At 45.4% G+C, this 17,123-nt stretch overlaps 1 protein-coding gene across 4 annotated transcripts in view; it reads right to left on the reverse strand.

The window, feature by feature from the left end:
- DGCR8 (DGCR8 microprocessor complex subunit) overlaps positions 1-17,123 on the reverse strand; it is a 220,167-nt gene that overhangs the window by 111,470 nt on the left and 91,574 nt on the right. For all 4 annotated transcript variants that reach the window (XM_029571937.1, XM_029571935.1, XM_029571936.1 and 1 more), the window contains exons 7-8: positions 7,709-7,810; positions 6,535-6,633 (exon numbers count right to left, since the gene is read on the reverse strand). In XM_029571937.1, the coding sequence (XP_029427797.1) occupies positions 6,535-6,633; positions 7,709-7,810 (201 nt within the window). The remainder of the gene's footprint in view (positions 1-6,534; positions 6,634-7,708; positions 7,811-17,123) is intronic.

The raw sequence follows: 17,123 nt of genomic DNA on the forward strand, positions 1-17,123 counted from the left end.
TAACGGCCAAGTTCCTTTCTCTGTCGGCCTCAGCAGCACTAGAACAATGTTTTGCCTGCACTCCCCAACTAAAACAGGCTCACCCAACTGTTTTTTTGTATTTATTTGCCGATTTACAAGACCCAATCTAGCAAAATCATGGCATACAGAGTAGAGGGGAGTCTCAGTGGACAGCTGTTTTGATCTGCCGTTTCAATTTCTCACTCATTGTAAGCTTAGCCTTACTTTCTTTAAATAACTCTATAGAGTTTCCTCCTAGTGAAAGGAAAATTGGTTCTTACCTGATAATTTTCGTTCCTGTAGTACCACGGATCAGTCCAGATTCTTGGGTTTTGCCTCCCGTATAGCAGATGGAGACAGAGAAGTTTTGACGGACTCTGACGTATATAGCAGGGCGCCACCTACAGTCAGTCAGTATTGCTCAATCACAAAGCAGAATGGATCAAAAAACCCAAACTATATACACTAACCTATAACTGGATCACTAACCCCGATTGGGAACAGAACCCATTGATTACAGTAAACAAGATTGATCTGCAGACAAAAAGTATACAACTGCTGACAGAGGGGACTCATTACCTGTGTGCGCCAAGTGGGCGGGACTCTGAACTGATCCGTGGTACTACAGGAACGGAAATTGTCAGGTAACAACCAATTTTCCTTTGCCTGTACGTACCCGGATAAGTCCAGACTACTGGGATGTACCAGAGCTTTCCCTTACCTGGGATGGGATCCGGAGAGGCCCGCTCTCAGCACGCCTTCTCCAAATCCTCCGGCACCCGGAGCCTGGACATCCAGACGGTAATGTCTAGTAAAAGTATGTAAAGATTTCCATGTAACCGCTCTGCAAATCTGCCCACGCCGCCGCTTGAGAACTTGTAGAATGTGCCCTAAGACCCACCGGTAAGGGCTTGCCATGTAGCAAATATGCAGAATTTATAGTCTCTTTCAGCCATCAGGCGATCATCGCCTTAGATGCCATATTACCCCTTTTGGGGCCACTCCAAAGTACAAAAAGATGATCTGAGACACGAAAAGAATTAGACACTTCTAGATAATGCATCAAGGCCCTGCGAATATCCAACTTCTTTAGGTTCTTAGCAAAAGGATCCGGCCGGTCTAGATCTGAAAAGGAAGGAAGCTCTATTGATTGTTTGAGATGAAAGGAGGAAACGAACTTAGGCAGAAAAGAAGGAACCGTCCGCAAGGATACACCAGAATCAGAAATCCTTAAGAAGGGCTCCCTGCAGGATAAAGCCTGAATCTTGGACAATCTACGAGCTGAGGAAATTGCCACAAGAAACACCACTTTCAAAGTGGGGTCTTTCAAGGTTGCGCGGTTCAAAGGGCTCCGCACACAAAGCTGTGAGGACTAAATTTAAGTTCCAGGATGGACAAGGATGTCTCACTGGCGGACGTAAATGTTTTGCTCCTCAAAGAAAGCGAGAAACATCTGGATGCGTCTCCAACGCCAGACCCTGAATGGTACCACGCAAACAACCAAGAGCTGACACCTGCACCCTCAAGGAACTAAACGATAAGCCCTTAGCTAATCCAGCTTGAAGAAAACACAAAATATCCGGTACGGACGCCCGAGTAGGAACAATCTCCTAGTCTAAGCACCAAGATTCAAAAACTTTCCATACCCGAGCATAAGAGAGGGAAGTGGAAGTTTTACATGACCTCAAAAGTGTCGTCACCACAGCGTCGGAATATCCTTTGCTCTTCAGACTGCCTCTCAAAAGCCATGCCGATAGACAAAAGTGATCGACCTAGTCGAAACAAACGGGCCCTTGATGAAGCAGGATCAGAAGATCCAGGAACCACAGAGGACCCTCCACCGACAGATTGATTAGATCTGCAAACCATGGACAACGCGGCCACTCAGGGGCCACGAAAATCACATCTGCTGGATGTAGTTCTATCCGTCTGAGCACTTTGCCGATTAGGGGCCAAGGTGAGAACACAGAGCAGAATATTCATCGGCCAGGGACGCACCAGAGCATCTACTCCCTTTGCTCCTGTGTCTCTGCGATGAGCAAAGAAGCGTGGAGCTTTGGAATTCCTGAACGTCGCCAGATCCGATCCATGCAAGGCGTGCCCCACCAAACGCAAATGAGCTGAAAGGCTTTTTGGCTAGCTCCCACTCTCCTGGATTGAGATGATATTTACTGAAGATCCACGTGAATGTTGTCAACCCCAGCAATGTGAGACGCCGCTATGCTGACCAAGTGCTGCTCCGCCCAACTGATCAGCTGGCGAGCTTCCAACACACAGGCTGGCTCTTGGTTCCTCCTTGATGTAAGCCACCGTGGTCGCGTTGTCGGACAGTACCCAGACCGACTTCCCCTCGAGGAGCGGAAGAAAAGTCTGCAAGGCCAGTCGTACAGACCTGGTCTCCAGCCGATTGATGGACCATTGAGATTCCTTGTGGGACCATTGTCCCTGTAATGACTTTCTCAGACACACTGCCCCCCCACCCCCAACCGGATAGGCTGGCATCCGTAGTTACCACCGTCCACTCCGGAACCACCAAGGGAACTCCACAGGCCAAGTTGTCGGAAAGCAGCCACCAGTCCAGACTGGATCGTGCAGCCTCCGTCAGTAGAAGAAGCTGAAACTGTTCAGACACTGGGTTCCATCGGTAAAGCAATGCTGATTGCAAAGGTCGCATGTGAGCGAAAGTCCAGGGAACCAGTTCCAATGTCTATGTCATCGAACCCAGGACCTGTAAGTAATCCCAGACTTTCGGAGGATGCTTGAACAACAAGACTCGCACCTGACCTTGTAATTTGAGAATGCATTCCAACGTCAGGAAAACTCTGCCTTGTCGTGTATTGAACACGGCTCCCAGGAATTCTAATGACTGGGAGGGAATTAGATGACTCTTGGTCAGTTTGACAACCCATCCGAGCGCTCGTATAGCAACTGAAACACCCGGTGGATCGCTTCCTGGCAAAGGACCTCCGACTTCGCTCGAATCAGCCAATCGTCCAGATATGGATGAACCAACAATCCTTCCCAATGAAGCTGCGCTACCACCACCACCATTATCTTGGTGAATGTCCTGGGTGCGGTAGCTAGGCCGAAAGGCAGGGCTTGAAACTAGTAATGATGTCCCAGGATTGAAAACCGCAGGAAATTCTGGTGATCGGACCAGATCCCGATGTGGAGATATGCCTCCGTCAGATCCAGGAACGCAAGAAACTCCCCTTGACAGATTGAAGCAATGATGGACCGCAACATCTCCATGCGGAAGCGGGGGATCCGAAGACACCTGTTGACCCGCTTTAAATCGAGAATGGGCTGGAAGGTACCTTCTTTTTTTGGCATCACAAAGTAAATGGAGTAATGGCCCCTTCGCTGTTCTGATGGAGGAACAGGAGTGATGGTGCTGAGTTCCAACAGGCGCTGCAACGTCTCCTTTACCGCCCGACGCTTGGTTGCGTAACTGCATGGGGAAACCAGGAACCGGGGATGGGGTCGGCATGTAAAATCTGAAGCGTAGCAGTGTCTTATCATAGAGAGAACCCACTGGTCCGATGTTAGTTTGGTCCACTCTTTGTAAAACAGAGACAATCTGCCCCCGACTACTGGAACCGAGGAATGGACCAGCATCCCATCATTGTGAACGCTTTCTGCACTGTGTGGGCTAGGAGTTAACCGGTCTACCAAACTGTCACCCACGACAGGACTGAGACCACGACTGTTGCCTGTTGGAATTCTGCCGAAAGGAGGAAGTGGGCGCTTGAGGTGTTCTAGACCTTTGACCCCCACGAAACCGAGATTTAGATGAAAAGGAACCTCTCTGTTTCAGCCGATCTTCTGCAAGCGAAGTTTATTCTCTCCCAGAGACTGAATTAGATCCTCTAGTTCTTTTCCAAACAGCAGTTTGCCCTTGAAAGGTAGCGATCCCAAATGGGACTTGGAAGAAACATCCGCCGACCAGTTTCGTAGCCACAACAGACAACGGGCGGAGACAGCCGATACCATAGTTTAGCAGATGTGCGGAGCAAATCATAGCATCTGCACTATAAGCAATGACAGCCTTAAGACGGCCAGCTTGGAGGGCTTCCCCCTCTGATAGCGAATCATTGGCCTGAAGTTGTTGCAGCCAGCGAAGACCCGCTCTCAAAGAAAAATTACTGCACATAGCAGCTCAGATGCCAAGCGCTGAGACCTCAAAATTCTTCTTTAATTGAAGCTCCAGCTTTCTATCCTGCAAATCCTTGAGAGTGGTCGCATCCATGACTGGGATGATGGTCTTTTTAGTAACAGCAGAAACCGCTGCATCCACCTTGGGAATACAAAGCAACTCCAAAGCCTCCTCTGGTAGAGTGTATAACTAGTCCATAGCTTTTGCGACTTTCAGGCCCAAGTCTGGAGTATCCCATTCACAGAAAAGCAAATCCGTGACCGAAAAATGAAAAGGAAAAAGGAAAAGCAGAAGGTGGTCCATGCAGTCCCAACAATTCTGGGTCCAAAGATCCCAGCCGAGATTCTTCATGGGGAGCCTCAATATCCAACTCCCCTAAAATAGTGGGAATGACAGGTCCCAACTCTTCTTTCCTAAAGAGTCGGACTACCTTCGGCTCATCCCCTTCCACAACATGGGACCCCCTGTGGCTGGTCTGCGTCCCTATCAGCCCTCCACGGAGGCTGCAAGGGTTCATCCACCTCATCTTGGCTGTCAGAATCTGCAGAAATAGTTGAATCAGGCTGAGGTGTCACTAACCTCAAAGGCTGCTTTGACTTAGAGGGTTCAAAGCCGTCCGCAGGCTTAGCTCGTTTCATAGGCCTGGCCGAAGGATCCGATAGCAAAGGTTTCCCTGCTTACCGTGCCTTAAAAGCCCTGTGGAGGAGCAGTACAAAATCTGATGAAAAAGAGTCAGAGGAACAAGCATCTGTATCCCCCTCGGGGATATCTTCGCTGACGTTTGAACCCAGCCTTCCTGATTTGTCCCCCTCAGGGACCATTGTTTGAGGGGATAAAGGCGGTGGGAGAATCCCCTCCCCCGCCGCTGACAGGGCCGCCGAGCTCGCTAACTCTAGCAAATTCAAAATGGCGCCCGTTCCCACGCTCAGCGGAAATGAGCCGACAGGAGACTGCAAGTCCCCAAAAGCTCCGGAGACTAACTGGACCCGCAAAGCGATCCTCCTAGGGGTCGTGGAGGCTCCCTCTCCCTCAGACACACAGAACAAAGGCCATCCCCCAATAGGAGCACGCACGGCACCACAAGCCCGGCATGCTATCCTCCGCGGCATAATTTTACCTCAGAAACCAAGTTTCCCTCCGCTAAAAATAGACGAAAACAGCAGCAAAAAAATCCCACGGAAGGACCCGACTCGACCGCGAGGGAAGGGAGAGTCCAGGGAGAGCAAAAATTAAATTTATTTAAAAAATTATTATTTTTTTTTTTACACTTGCCCTATAGCCTCCGGGTCCTGGTCCAACTGGGGGGAGTGAGCCTGGCTCTCCAGTATCACCCCCAGTGCTGTACTAGGCTGGTAGTAGGGCCCTCGACCCACTGCCGCAGCTGCCTCTAAAACCAAGGGGGATGGTCCCCTCAGGACCTGACAATCCCTGGGAGGCTGAAGCCTGTTTCCTTTCTGTCCTCTTTGAAGGAATATTTAATAAAGAACTCCTTACCCTTTATCTTTTTTTTTTTTTTTTTTAAATCTGACTAAGCTATCACAGACTGTAGGTTTTGTTCCTGCCCCATCTGCTGGAGACAGAGAAATACTGACAAACGTATATAGCAGGTGGCGCCCTGCTATATACATCAGAGTCAGTCAAAACTTCTCTGTCTTCAATCTGGTATACGGGAGGCAAAACCCAGGAGTCTGGAGTGATCCGGGTACGTACAAGGAATTTATATGCTTTCAGCAAACAATTTATCAATAGGACAAAAGCTGCTTAAATGGCTCAAACGTATTTCTCTGCCTTAAAAGCAGGAAACCTGGCCAATTAGAATTTGAAGCTCAACAAGCTAGCTATCATACAAGTTCTAAGAAAAATGGACAAATTAATAAAACACCCCCTCTAACTTCCTTCCAAATATATATCTTCAAGGCTGTGCCTTCACAAAAGTCTCATCTAGCTGCTGGAGACAAAGAATACTGATCATATCAGTTCTATTAGGGATATATACGGGAGTGATATAATTTAAAGAATTTTAGAATTCTGTCTCCAATAGCTGGATGAGAGAATAAAATCCATCTGTTCCTGACTGGTGGAGCAGAAGGCAAAGTGTGAATTATCTACACAGCCGTTTACTAGTAATTAAGGCTTACATGTGTTGGTTTTACTTTTGCCAGACATGATGAAAAATATAATCTTTCCGACAAATCATGCCAGTAGTACACAAGAAAATAAAATGCAAAACCAGGCTCTTCCCTTTCCAGATCTTGTTATGTAATGAGCAGCTCAGGGAGGGAAATAGACACTAACAAACATCTACTGTGGAGACTGTCATCATTTTGGTTCATTCTATAAGGTAGCCACAGCTATGTTTTTTTTTAAAAGACACTTACCAGCTTTATTCTTGGCAAGTTTTTTGCTGCTTGCAGTTCCTGTACCATAGGTCACACCATCAATAATTACAGATGCTCCGAAAGGTTCACTTGGGTTTTCTTTTACAAAAAAATTAAAATAAATGAATAACTTCCTTAAATATTTTTTAAATTCAAACACACACTGAAAATAAAAGGTTTCAAGTAATCAAGAATAATTAAATTAGATAAAAACTGTTTCTTTACTGGTTTCAAAAACATGATTTTTCCACACAGAGCCTATGACAACTGGATTGTTCGGTGGCCTGGACTGGGGGAAGGGGAACGAGGAACTGAAGTACCTCAAGTGACAGCTCATTGCACCTAGGTAATGTTCCAGCTGAGCTGAATGTTAACCACTGGAATCTTACAAGCAGCAGTGCCCCATGGAGGCTGCCAAAAGTAAACACACAGTGAGTGGGAGGCAAGGAAGAAAGGCAATGATGGTAATCAGCATAGTTTATTAGATAGATGAAAAAAAGTGAAATCTTCAGCACCAGCTAATGAATGAAACAGTATCTAAGGAAAAAAACCAGCAGTGCCTGGATGCTATCTCCCATTCCTTCTCAGCTAAGCCAAGCCACTGAGATGGGGGCGAGATGCTGCAACCTGCTGGTGTTCTACTTCAAACTCATCCAGTCCATTTTTAAGAATGGACTAGGGCAAGAACTTCATTTCTTATTGCTATTTCAGCTTCCTACTAGCCAGGAACATAATTACTGCAGAAGTGAGACTAGTAGTGCAGGGCATGAGCCAGAAGTAACAGTGCTTTAGCACAGGATGGGAGATTGCAATAACTACACTGCAGAGAAGGAGGAAGTCATAGAAATCATTTTGGTTACATTTCCATGAAACATACATGTGCATATGCTGAATATTTCTTAATTTAAAAAAAAGCTATTCATGCCTTCAGCTTTACCAAAAATAACCAAGACAAGAAGGCTAAATCAACTTTTTCACAGAAACTGAAAACTGAACTCAAATAGAGTTTATTCATTGCCTACTCTTCAGCATTCAAGTTATTTTATACTGAGCTGCAAAAGTTTTGTTTTCAGGGAGAGAAGCGATAAGTCCCCCTAGGGCTGCTGGATACTGTGATGTAATAAGATTAGGCAACAAAGCCTTGCACTGAGGCAGAGACACTGTACTCACTTACCACATTCAAAGAAATTGTAAACAGGGCGAACCTTGAGGATTCGTTGCATATATTCATGCAAAATGCACACTTCAGACTTTCCATTGGGATTAATAACATACTCTGCGAAAACAAATGTAAAAACAAGAACATGTTCATTTTAAATTGTTTGAGATCTTTGAAATCCTTGACAAAAGAAAAGAAATTAGCTGGAGTCCATCATGGAGGTTGAAAAATGACCTTTCCAACAGACTCCAATTATGTCATTATAATAAGTGTGGCTCTTGTCAAATATTTACTATAGAAACAAGTACTCTTCAGCTGCATTTTTCATGCCATTAAACCCATCACCATAAAGAAGAAAGAGAATTCAGGTTTCTAGTTATGACAAAGTTGACTAACATGGTCATTCCTGTAAGAGCTGCCACATGGTGAAATTACTTCTTACCTGATAATTTCCTTTCCTTGAAAACAGTCAGACTAGTGGGTTATGCACACCAACCAGCAGATGGGGATAAAGATCGACAGAGATCAACAGGCTCGCTGACCTCAATTCTGATAGTCTGCCAGTATTTCTATAACAAGCTAATAAAAAACTAACACCAACAATCTAACCATATTACAGATTTTCTTTTAACCAGAAGTATTAGGAATCAGAAATGAATGAAGAGATTCCAAACAGCAGGGTCAGAAAACATTCACCTGTATTGATGCATACATTCACTGTGCGTCCTACCTACTCTGCTTACTTGCCTGCAAAGACAACTTCTGTAATGCAGAGAGTGAATGAAGACACTAACGATATTAGCAGCATAGGAAAGGTCCTAGACTGGTCTGACTGTATTTGAAGAAAGGAGATCATCAGGTAGGAAGTAAATTTCACCTTCCCCTCCATTCAGTCAGACCTGTGGGATATACCCAAGCTACTCCCTCTTATAGTGTGGGATGCTGCCCAAATATCTTGCAAAAACACCGAGGCAAAACACACCTTTTCTCTACCCCTGACATCCTGGCAGTAATGCCTAGTGAAAATATGCCCAGAAAACGAAGCTGCTGCTTTACAGATCTCCAAGGAGACCACTCTCAACTCTGCCCATGAAGCTGGCTGCACCCTTGTGGAGAAATCCCGTACCCACTTTGGCAATGGAACACCAGAGTCCATACAAATTGCTACAACCACCCTCTTAAACCATCATGCCACTACAGCCCTAGATGCTACTGCTCCCTATCAACCACTCTAACAAGACAAATAAATGATTCAACTGTTCAAACACGCCAAAAACCTTGAGCTATCTCTGTACATCCAAGGGCCTAAGAAGGGGTAGTCTATGGCTTCTGTTTGAGTTTTAAATAAAGATAAGGAGATAGATTAATGAACACGATATTCCAAAACAATCTTCAGAAGGAACAGAAAGGGTTCCCCTAGAAGGTGGTGTAACTTCCATTAACATCTGAACCTAACAACTAGTGACCAGGAAAATAACCATCTGAAATAAGATCCCAAAGCAGGACTGAAATTCGAAGGTTTGAATCATAGCTCCCCAGCACCTCCTCTCTTTATAGATCTTCTCATATAGACCTCACACCATTTTGGTCACTCTTTTCTAGACTGCCTCCATCCTGACTGTCCATTTTGAGATATGTATTCCAGAATTGAACACAGTACTCCAAAGTGAGGCCTCACCTTTTTCTTACTGGTTATTCCTCTCTCTATGCAGTTCAGCAGTCTTCTGGCTTTAGCTTTCGCCTTGTCACATTGCTTCGCCATCTTAAGACATCCAGACAATACTACCCTAAACTCTATTAGCTCTCTCTTGGTCCATGCACATCAATTTTTCATTCCCCCCCCAAATTACATAGAGCTCTTTTGGATTACTGCACCCCAGATACATGATTCTGCACTTCTTGGCATTGAATCCTAGCTGCCAAATCTTTGACCACTCTTCCAGCTTTCTTAAATCCCTTTTCATTCTTTCTACTCCTTCACGTCCGTCCACTCTATTGCAGATCTTAGTATCATCCATAAATAGACAAATTTTACCTTCTATCCATTTTGCAATGTCGCTCACAAAGATAATGAACAGAACCGGTCCCAAAACTGAACCCTGTGGCACTCCACTTAATATGGTTCTCTTCAGAACAGGTTCCATTTACCATTACACTTATCAGTCAACCAATTTGTAATCCACACCACCACTGACGCTCACTCCCAAGCTTCTCATTTTATTCACAAACCTCCTAAGCAGGACCATATCAAAAGCTTTGCTGAAATCCAAGTAGATCACATGGCACACTTCTTCGATCCAATTCTCTAGTCACCAAATCATGAAAAAAATCAGATGTGACTGACAGGACCTTCCCCTGATGAATCCATGATGTCTCGGGTCCAGCAACCCACCAGATTGCCAAAGGAAAGGATAGTGAACTATGTACAGAGTCTCCATTAATTTTCCCACCATTAAGATGAGGCTAACCGGCCTGTAGCTTCTGACCTCCTCTCTTGCTACCACTCTTGTGAAGAGGACCACCACCGCTCTTCTCCAATCCTATGGCACTATTCCCATTTCCAGGGATCTAATGTATAGGTCCTTCAGTGGACCCGCCAGCACATCTGAGCTCTCTGTATACTGGGGAGTATCTCACCCAGTCCCATGGCCTTGTCCACTTTCAGTTTGCCTAGCTCCTCTCATACATTCTCTTCTGTAAATGGAGTTTCGTCTACTCCATCCCTACCTCCAATCCTTCTCCAGGGTCTTCTTTAGTGAATATTGAACTGAAGTATTTGTTTTAATATTTCTGCCATTTCTTTGTCACTCTCTACACACTGCGCCTTGTCACCTTTCAATTTCACTATACCACTTATGACCTCCCTTCTTTCAGGGATATATCAATGTTTTATCTCCTTGCTTTACTTTTGGCCATACTTTCTGCTTGACTTTTTCTTTCTTCATCTCCCTCAGTGTTACCAGATATTCTTCCCTGTGGTCTTTTTCTTGGGATTCTTTAAACTTCTTGAATGCTATTCTTTATGCCGATATATAAAAAGAGCTCCAGAGGTGATCCGGAAAACTATGGACCAGTGAGAGCTTGACTTCAATGCCAGGAAAAGTCATGGAACTATTATAAAGAATAAGTATTACAATTTCAGAAATTTAATATGAAGCCCTCCTTTAAGATGAATTAATACTATTTTTGTTACTTTCCTTTTTACATCTTTCCCTTCTCCCCCTCTTTCACCTCACCATCCTCCTCTACTTATTTCACTATTGTTATTGTTTTCTTCTTTTGCAACTATGTATAATTATCTGATTGTTGTTTTGATTCTGTAAACCGTTGTGATGGCTAAACCGAATGACTGTATTTAAAAACGAGTAACTAAATAAATAAAATCTCAGAACATAAGAGAGACATGATTTACAGATCGATACTCCAAGGCCGCGGTAGAAACAGTGCGGCAGTGTCAGGCGCACCCTCGTTCCCCGTACGCACAGTTCTCTTCACCTACCGCTCGATACTCTCTTCAAATTGCATGCAAATGCATGCCGCGGCTGCGAAGCCTTAGGCAAGCGTTAGGCCCGCGCAACCCATTTTACTGTATAGAGCGCCTATACAGTATCCTGGGTTCGCGGGCCTAACGCTTCACGGCCGCGCTGGTATCTGTTATTTCAAATGACATTTGAAATGACAGGTACCAGGAAGTGGACAGTTATGTTCCCCGATGCTCGGCAAACTTTCCCCCAGCCCCCGCTCACCTGCCCTGGCCCCGTCCGGTCTCCGGTGCAGCCCCAGTCCTGTCTCCTCCTCCCGAAGCAAAAAAAAAAACAAAAAAAACCCGAAAAAGTAGCAAGGCTCGGGCCTGCTACGATAGTCCCTTCTCCTCTCCTCCCGATTTCGGCGCTCAAGGCGGCCGGGTGGGCGTGCATTCATCCAGGCAGAGGGAGCCGGCGGCGAAAGCGGCCTCCGGCTCCCTCTGCCTGGATGAATGCACGGCCCCCGCCGGCAGTGAATGAATGCCCGTGCGATTTCGGCGCTCAAGGCGTGACGTCATGTCATGTGACTGCCTTGAGCGCCGAAATCGCCGCCGGCTCCCTCTGCCTGGATGAATGCACGCCCACCCGGCCACCTTGAGCGCCGAAATCGGGAGGAGAGGAGAAGGGACTACCGTAGCAGGCCCGAGCCTTGCTACTTTTTCGGTTTTTTTTTTTTGCTTCAGGAGGAGGGGACAGGACTGGGGCTGCACCGGAGACCGGACGGGGCCTTGAGCGCCGAAATCACCCCCATTTTTTACACTTTATTCCCGTTTTAATTTTCGAACACCACACTAACACCAAGTAGAGGGTAGGCGGTAAACTAACAGGTTAAGGACGCGGCAAAATAGCGGGTTACAAAGGAGATAATCTGAGCGCGCGTCACAGTATCGGAGGGGAATAGCTAATTCCTTCATTATACAGCTAATTCGTTCATTTACATATCATATACATGCTGCGGCCGGAAAGGGTTATGCGTCTGTTTTAAGAAGCGCTAAGGACGCGTGAAACTGGAGACTGTATCGCTGGATCGCCTTACGCGTCCGAATTGTGCGCTCCCAGCACGTTACAGACGGGAAATCTTCAACCGCACGTTACAGTATCGACCTGTTAATGGGACACAGCCAGTATGGATTTACCCAAGGGAAGTCTTGTTTCACAAAACTTGCTACTTTTTTTTTTGAAGAGGTAAAGCAGCATGTGGATAAAGGTGAACCAGCAAATGTGGTGTATTTGGATTTTCAGAAGGTGTTTGATAAAGTCCCTCATGAAAGTCTTCTAAGAAAACTAAAGTTATGGGAAAGGAGACGACTACCTTTTGTGGATTGCAAACTGGTTAAAAACAGGAAAGAGAGAAGGAATTTGTTGCCAGAGGATGTGGTTAGTGCAGTTAGTGTAGCTGGGTTCAAAAAAGGTTGTAGAAGCTTGTAGAAGTCCTCCTCGATCATGGCTTTCTGCTTTTTAATATATTTATTAATGACCTGGAAAGGGGTATGATGAGTGAGGTGATCAAATTTGCAGATGACAATTTTTCACAAGTGGATTATGATAAATTGCAAGAGGACCTTGCGAGGCTGGGAGTCCATGTGGCAGATGAAATTTAATGTGGACAAGTGCAAGGTGATGCATATAGGGAAAAATACCCCATTCTGTAGCTACACAATGTAAGGTTTCATTTTAGGAGTTACCACCCAGGAAAAAGATCTGGGCATCATAGTTGATTTTACATAGAAATCGCTGGCTCAGTGTGCTGTGGCGGTGAAAAAAAGCAAACAATGTTAGGAATTATTAGAAAAGGCATGGCAAATAAAACGGAGGATGTGATAAAAGTATGTTTGCTCACCATAAACGGTGTTTTCCGTAGATAGCAGATGAATTAGCCATGCTGTCTGGGTACATCCTCCGTGCCACTAGGTGGCGGAGCTCTCCAAGATCACCCAAAGTCTTTAGGTGAGGTGTTCCTTCTTGTATGTTCCCTTGCCCCCTCGAGGCTCCTCAGTCCGTGTCAAAGCAAGACGATATGCAATGCCAGAACTGTTTGGGGAGGCAGGCGGGTCAGCATGGCTAATTCATCTATCTATGGAAAACACAGTTTACGGTGAGCAAACTTGTTTTCCATAGATAAGCAGCTGAATTAGCCATGCTGTCTGGGAGTCCCCAGCTGAAGTATAAGAACATAAGAACATAAGAAAATGCCATACTGGGTCAGACCAAGGGTCCATCAAGCCCAGCATCCTGTTTCCAACAGTGGCCAATCCAGGCCATAAGAACCTGGCAAGTACCCAAAAACTAAGTCTATTCCATGTAACCATTGCTAATGGCAGTGGCTATTCTCTAAGTGAACTTAATAGCAGGTAATGGACTTCTCCTCCAAGAACATATCCAATCCTTTTTTAAACACAGCTATACTAACTGCACGAACCACATTCTCTGGCAACAAATTCCAGAGTTTAATTGTGCGTTGAGTAAAAAAGAACTTTCTCCGATTAGTTTTAAATGTGACCCATGCTAACTTCATGGAGTGTCCCCTAGTCTTTCTACTATCCGAAAGAGTAAATAACCGATTCACATCTACCCGTTCTAGACCTCTCATGATTTTAAACACCTCTATCATATCCCCCCTCAGTCGTCTCTTCTCCAAGCTGAAAAGTCCTAACCTCTTTAGTCTTTCCTCATAGGGGAGTTGTTCCATTCCCCTTATCATTTTGGTAGCCCTTCTCTGTACCTTCTCCATCGCAATAATATCTTTTTTGAGATGCGGCGACCAGAACTGTACACAGTATTCAAGGTGCGGTCTCACCATGGAGCGATACAGAGGCATTATGACATTTTCCGTTTTATTCATCATTCCTTTTCTAATAATTCCCAACATTCTGTTTGCTTTTTTGACTGCCGCAGCACACTGAACCGACGATTTCAATGTGTTATCCACTATGACACCTAAATCTCTTTCTTGGGTTGTAGCACCTAATATGGAACCCAACATCGTGTAATTATAGCATGGGTTATTTTTCCCTATATGCATCACCTTGCACTTATCCACATTAAATTTCATCTGCCATTTGGATGCCCAATTTTCCAGTCTCACAAGGTCTTCCTGCAATTTATCACAATCTGCTTGTGATTTAACTACTCTGAACAATTTTGTGTCATCTGCAAATTTGATTATCTCACTCGTTGTATTTCTTTCCAGATCATTTATAAATATATTGAACAGTAAGGGTCCCAATACAGATCCCTGAGGCACTCCACTGTCCACTCCCTTCCACTGAGAAAATTGCCCATTTAATCCTACTCTCTGTTTCCTGTCTTTTAGCCAGTTTGCAATCCACGAAAGGACATCGCCACCTATCCCATGACTTCTCACTTTTCCCAGAAGCCTCCCATTGAGCGCGTTATTCCATGCGAGTATGCTGTAGGTAGTTTAGCGCTCAATACATAATAAGAGGCGGACAGTTCTTATGAGCTTGTTGGATTAGTTAAGGAAGTGCTCTGGTATAGGATTATCCGCTCCATCTTTGCATAATCCCCAGCTTGTTTATCTAAACAGTAGTGGGATGTGAAGGTATGCAGAAAGGACCAGATATCTGCAAAGCAGCCATATAAGAGAGGCACATTGTGGAGGTGTGCAATGGAAGCAGCCATCGCATGCACTTGATGTGCTTTGGGTGTGGAAGGTAGGGATTCTGAACGCTTTTGGTAGCAGAAATGTATACAGTTGGAAAGCCAGGATGACCACGTTCTTTTGGAAACAGGAAGTCCTGGTGCGTTTGGATTGAAGGAAAAGAAGAGCTTCAAGGCTCTATTAGTAGAGTGAGTGCGTTTTATATAATACGCGAGTGCTCGTTTACAGTCCAATGAATGAAGACTACGTTTGCTGTCATTTGTGTGAGGTTTTGGGTGGAAAGTCGGGAGGGTAATGGTTTGGTTTAAGTGAAAGGTGGAGACCACCTTAGGAAGAAAGTTAGGATGCATTCGCAGCGTAACCTTGTCGTGGTAGAATTCCAGGTAAGGTGGATAATGGAGCAACGCTTGAAGTTCGTTGATTCGTTTAGCAGATGTGAGGGAGACTAAAAATAATACTTTCCAGGAAAGGTACCTAGATGACAAGTGACCAGCGGTTCGAAAGGGGGTAGCATAAGATGCTCCAGAACTGGGTTGACATCCCATGGCACTGGTGGTTTCCTTATCGGGGACCGAAAATGTAGGACACCTTTCAAGAATCGGGAAACAAAATGACAGGATATAGGTTCTCTGTTGAGAGGAATGTGGTAAGCTGCTATTGCATGGAGGTGAACACGAACAGAAGGCAGTTGCCAGACCTTCCACGTAAAGCAGGTGGAGGTAAGTCAGAAGACGTTCTGGTGGACAGATGAGTGGATCTGTGTCCATTTAGGAACACCAGGATGCGTATCATACCCATTTGCGTGGTAGCTTAGTCGCGTTGATGGCTTTCTGGATGAAATCAGAATATCCTGCAGTTGAGGAGAAATGTTTAGGTTTTGGAATATGACCCTTTCAATCTCCTTGCAGTGAGATTTAGCAATGTGTGAAGTGGATGGAGCATTGAGCCCCCTTCTTGGGTGAGGAGGGTGGGGTCGTTCCCTAGAGGGAGTGGTTTGCAAATTGACAGTTGAATCAGGTAGCTGTGCCAAGGTTGACACGCCCATGCTGGTGCGATCAGGATCAGATCCACATTGTCCTCGACACACCGCTATACTGTACGAGAGATGAGACAGATGGGAGGGAACGCGAGGAGCAGACCTTGGGAACAATCGAGGAGGAATGCATCCTATGCCAAATCGGTGGGCGCTGGAGTATACTGAGCAAAATAGGTAGATTTTCTTGTTGTGTTCTGTTGCATAGAGGTCGATTTGGGGAAGACCCCATGTTGAGAAAATTTGATTGGCTACATCCTGATGTAGTTCCCATTTGTGAGGGTGAAATATTCTGCTCAGCTTGTCTGCTTTGGCATTGTTGATTCCCGGTAGGTATGTGTCTTGTAGGGAGATTCCCCTGATGTGGGCCCAGTCCAGAATCTCGATTGCTTCTTTGCAAAGGTTCCACAAACCGGACACTCCTTGCTTGTTTATGTAAAACATTGCCACTTGGTTGTCTGTGTGGATCATTACAACATAGTGTAGATTGTGTTCGAAAGTTCTAAGGGTATTTTTTATAGCTCGAAGTTGTAGGAGGTTTATGTGATGATTTTGTTCCTGTTTTGATCATAACCCCTGACGGTCTGTAGGTTGACATGGTGGGCTCCCCACCCTGTGGGGGAGGCATCTGTGGTAAGTACTAGTTGATGGCGAGGGGGTCATAGCGGTGAGCCCTCTGTAATGCTGGTGGGGATATCCACCAGCGGAAGTCTATTTTCATGCTGGTTGTTAGATTTACTGGAGCAGACAGTGGGCTTAGGAACTGAGTCCATTGATTCTTTAGGACCCATTGTAGGCAACGGATGTGTAGTCGCGTGTGTGGAACAACATAGGTACACGCTGCCATATGACCCAGTATGGTTAAGATTTGACGGGCTGACGCAGTCGTGAGGTTTAATAGGCAGTGGGTGAGTGTAGTCAGTTAGTGCTAGAGGTTGTGGCAGGAAAGCTCTGTCTTGAACGGTGTCTATATAAGCTCTGATGAATTGCAATGTTTGAGTAGATTGCAAGTTCGACTTTTCGTAGTTTATTAGAAGTCCTAGATTGTCCAGGCAATTGATCGAGTGAACTACATGGTCCCGTAGAAGAGAAGGATTGGGGGCCACTAGCAGCCAATCGTCGAGGTGAGGAAATATCTGAACCCCCTGTCGACGGAGGTGTGCCACCATTACGGCTAGACATTTTGTGAAGACTCTGGGGGCAGAAGACAGCCCGAACGGGAGAACTTTGTACTGAAAATGTCTCTTTTCT

The sequence above is a fragment of the Rhinatrema bivittatum genome, chromosome 11, assembly GCF_901001135.1.
Source record: "Rhinatrema bivittatum chromosome 11, aRhiBiv1.1, whole genome shotgun sequence".
Classification (NCBI taxonomy): Eukaryota; Metazoa; Chordata; class Amphibia; order Gymnophiona; family Rhinatrematidae; genus Rhinatrema; species Rhinatrema bivittatum.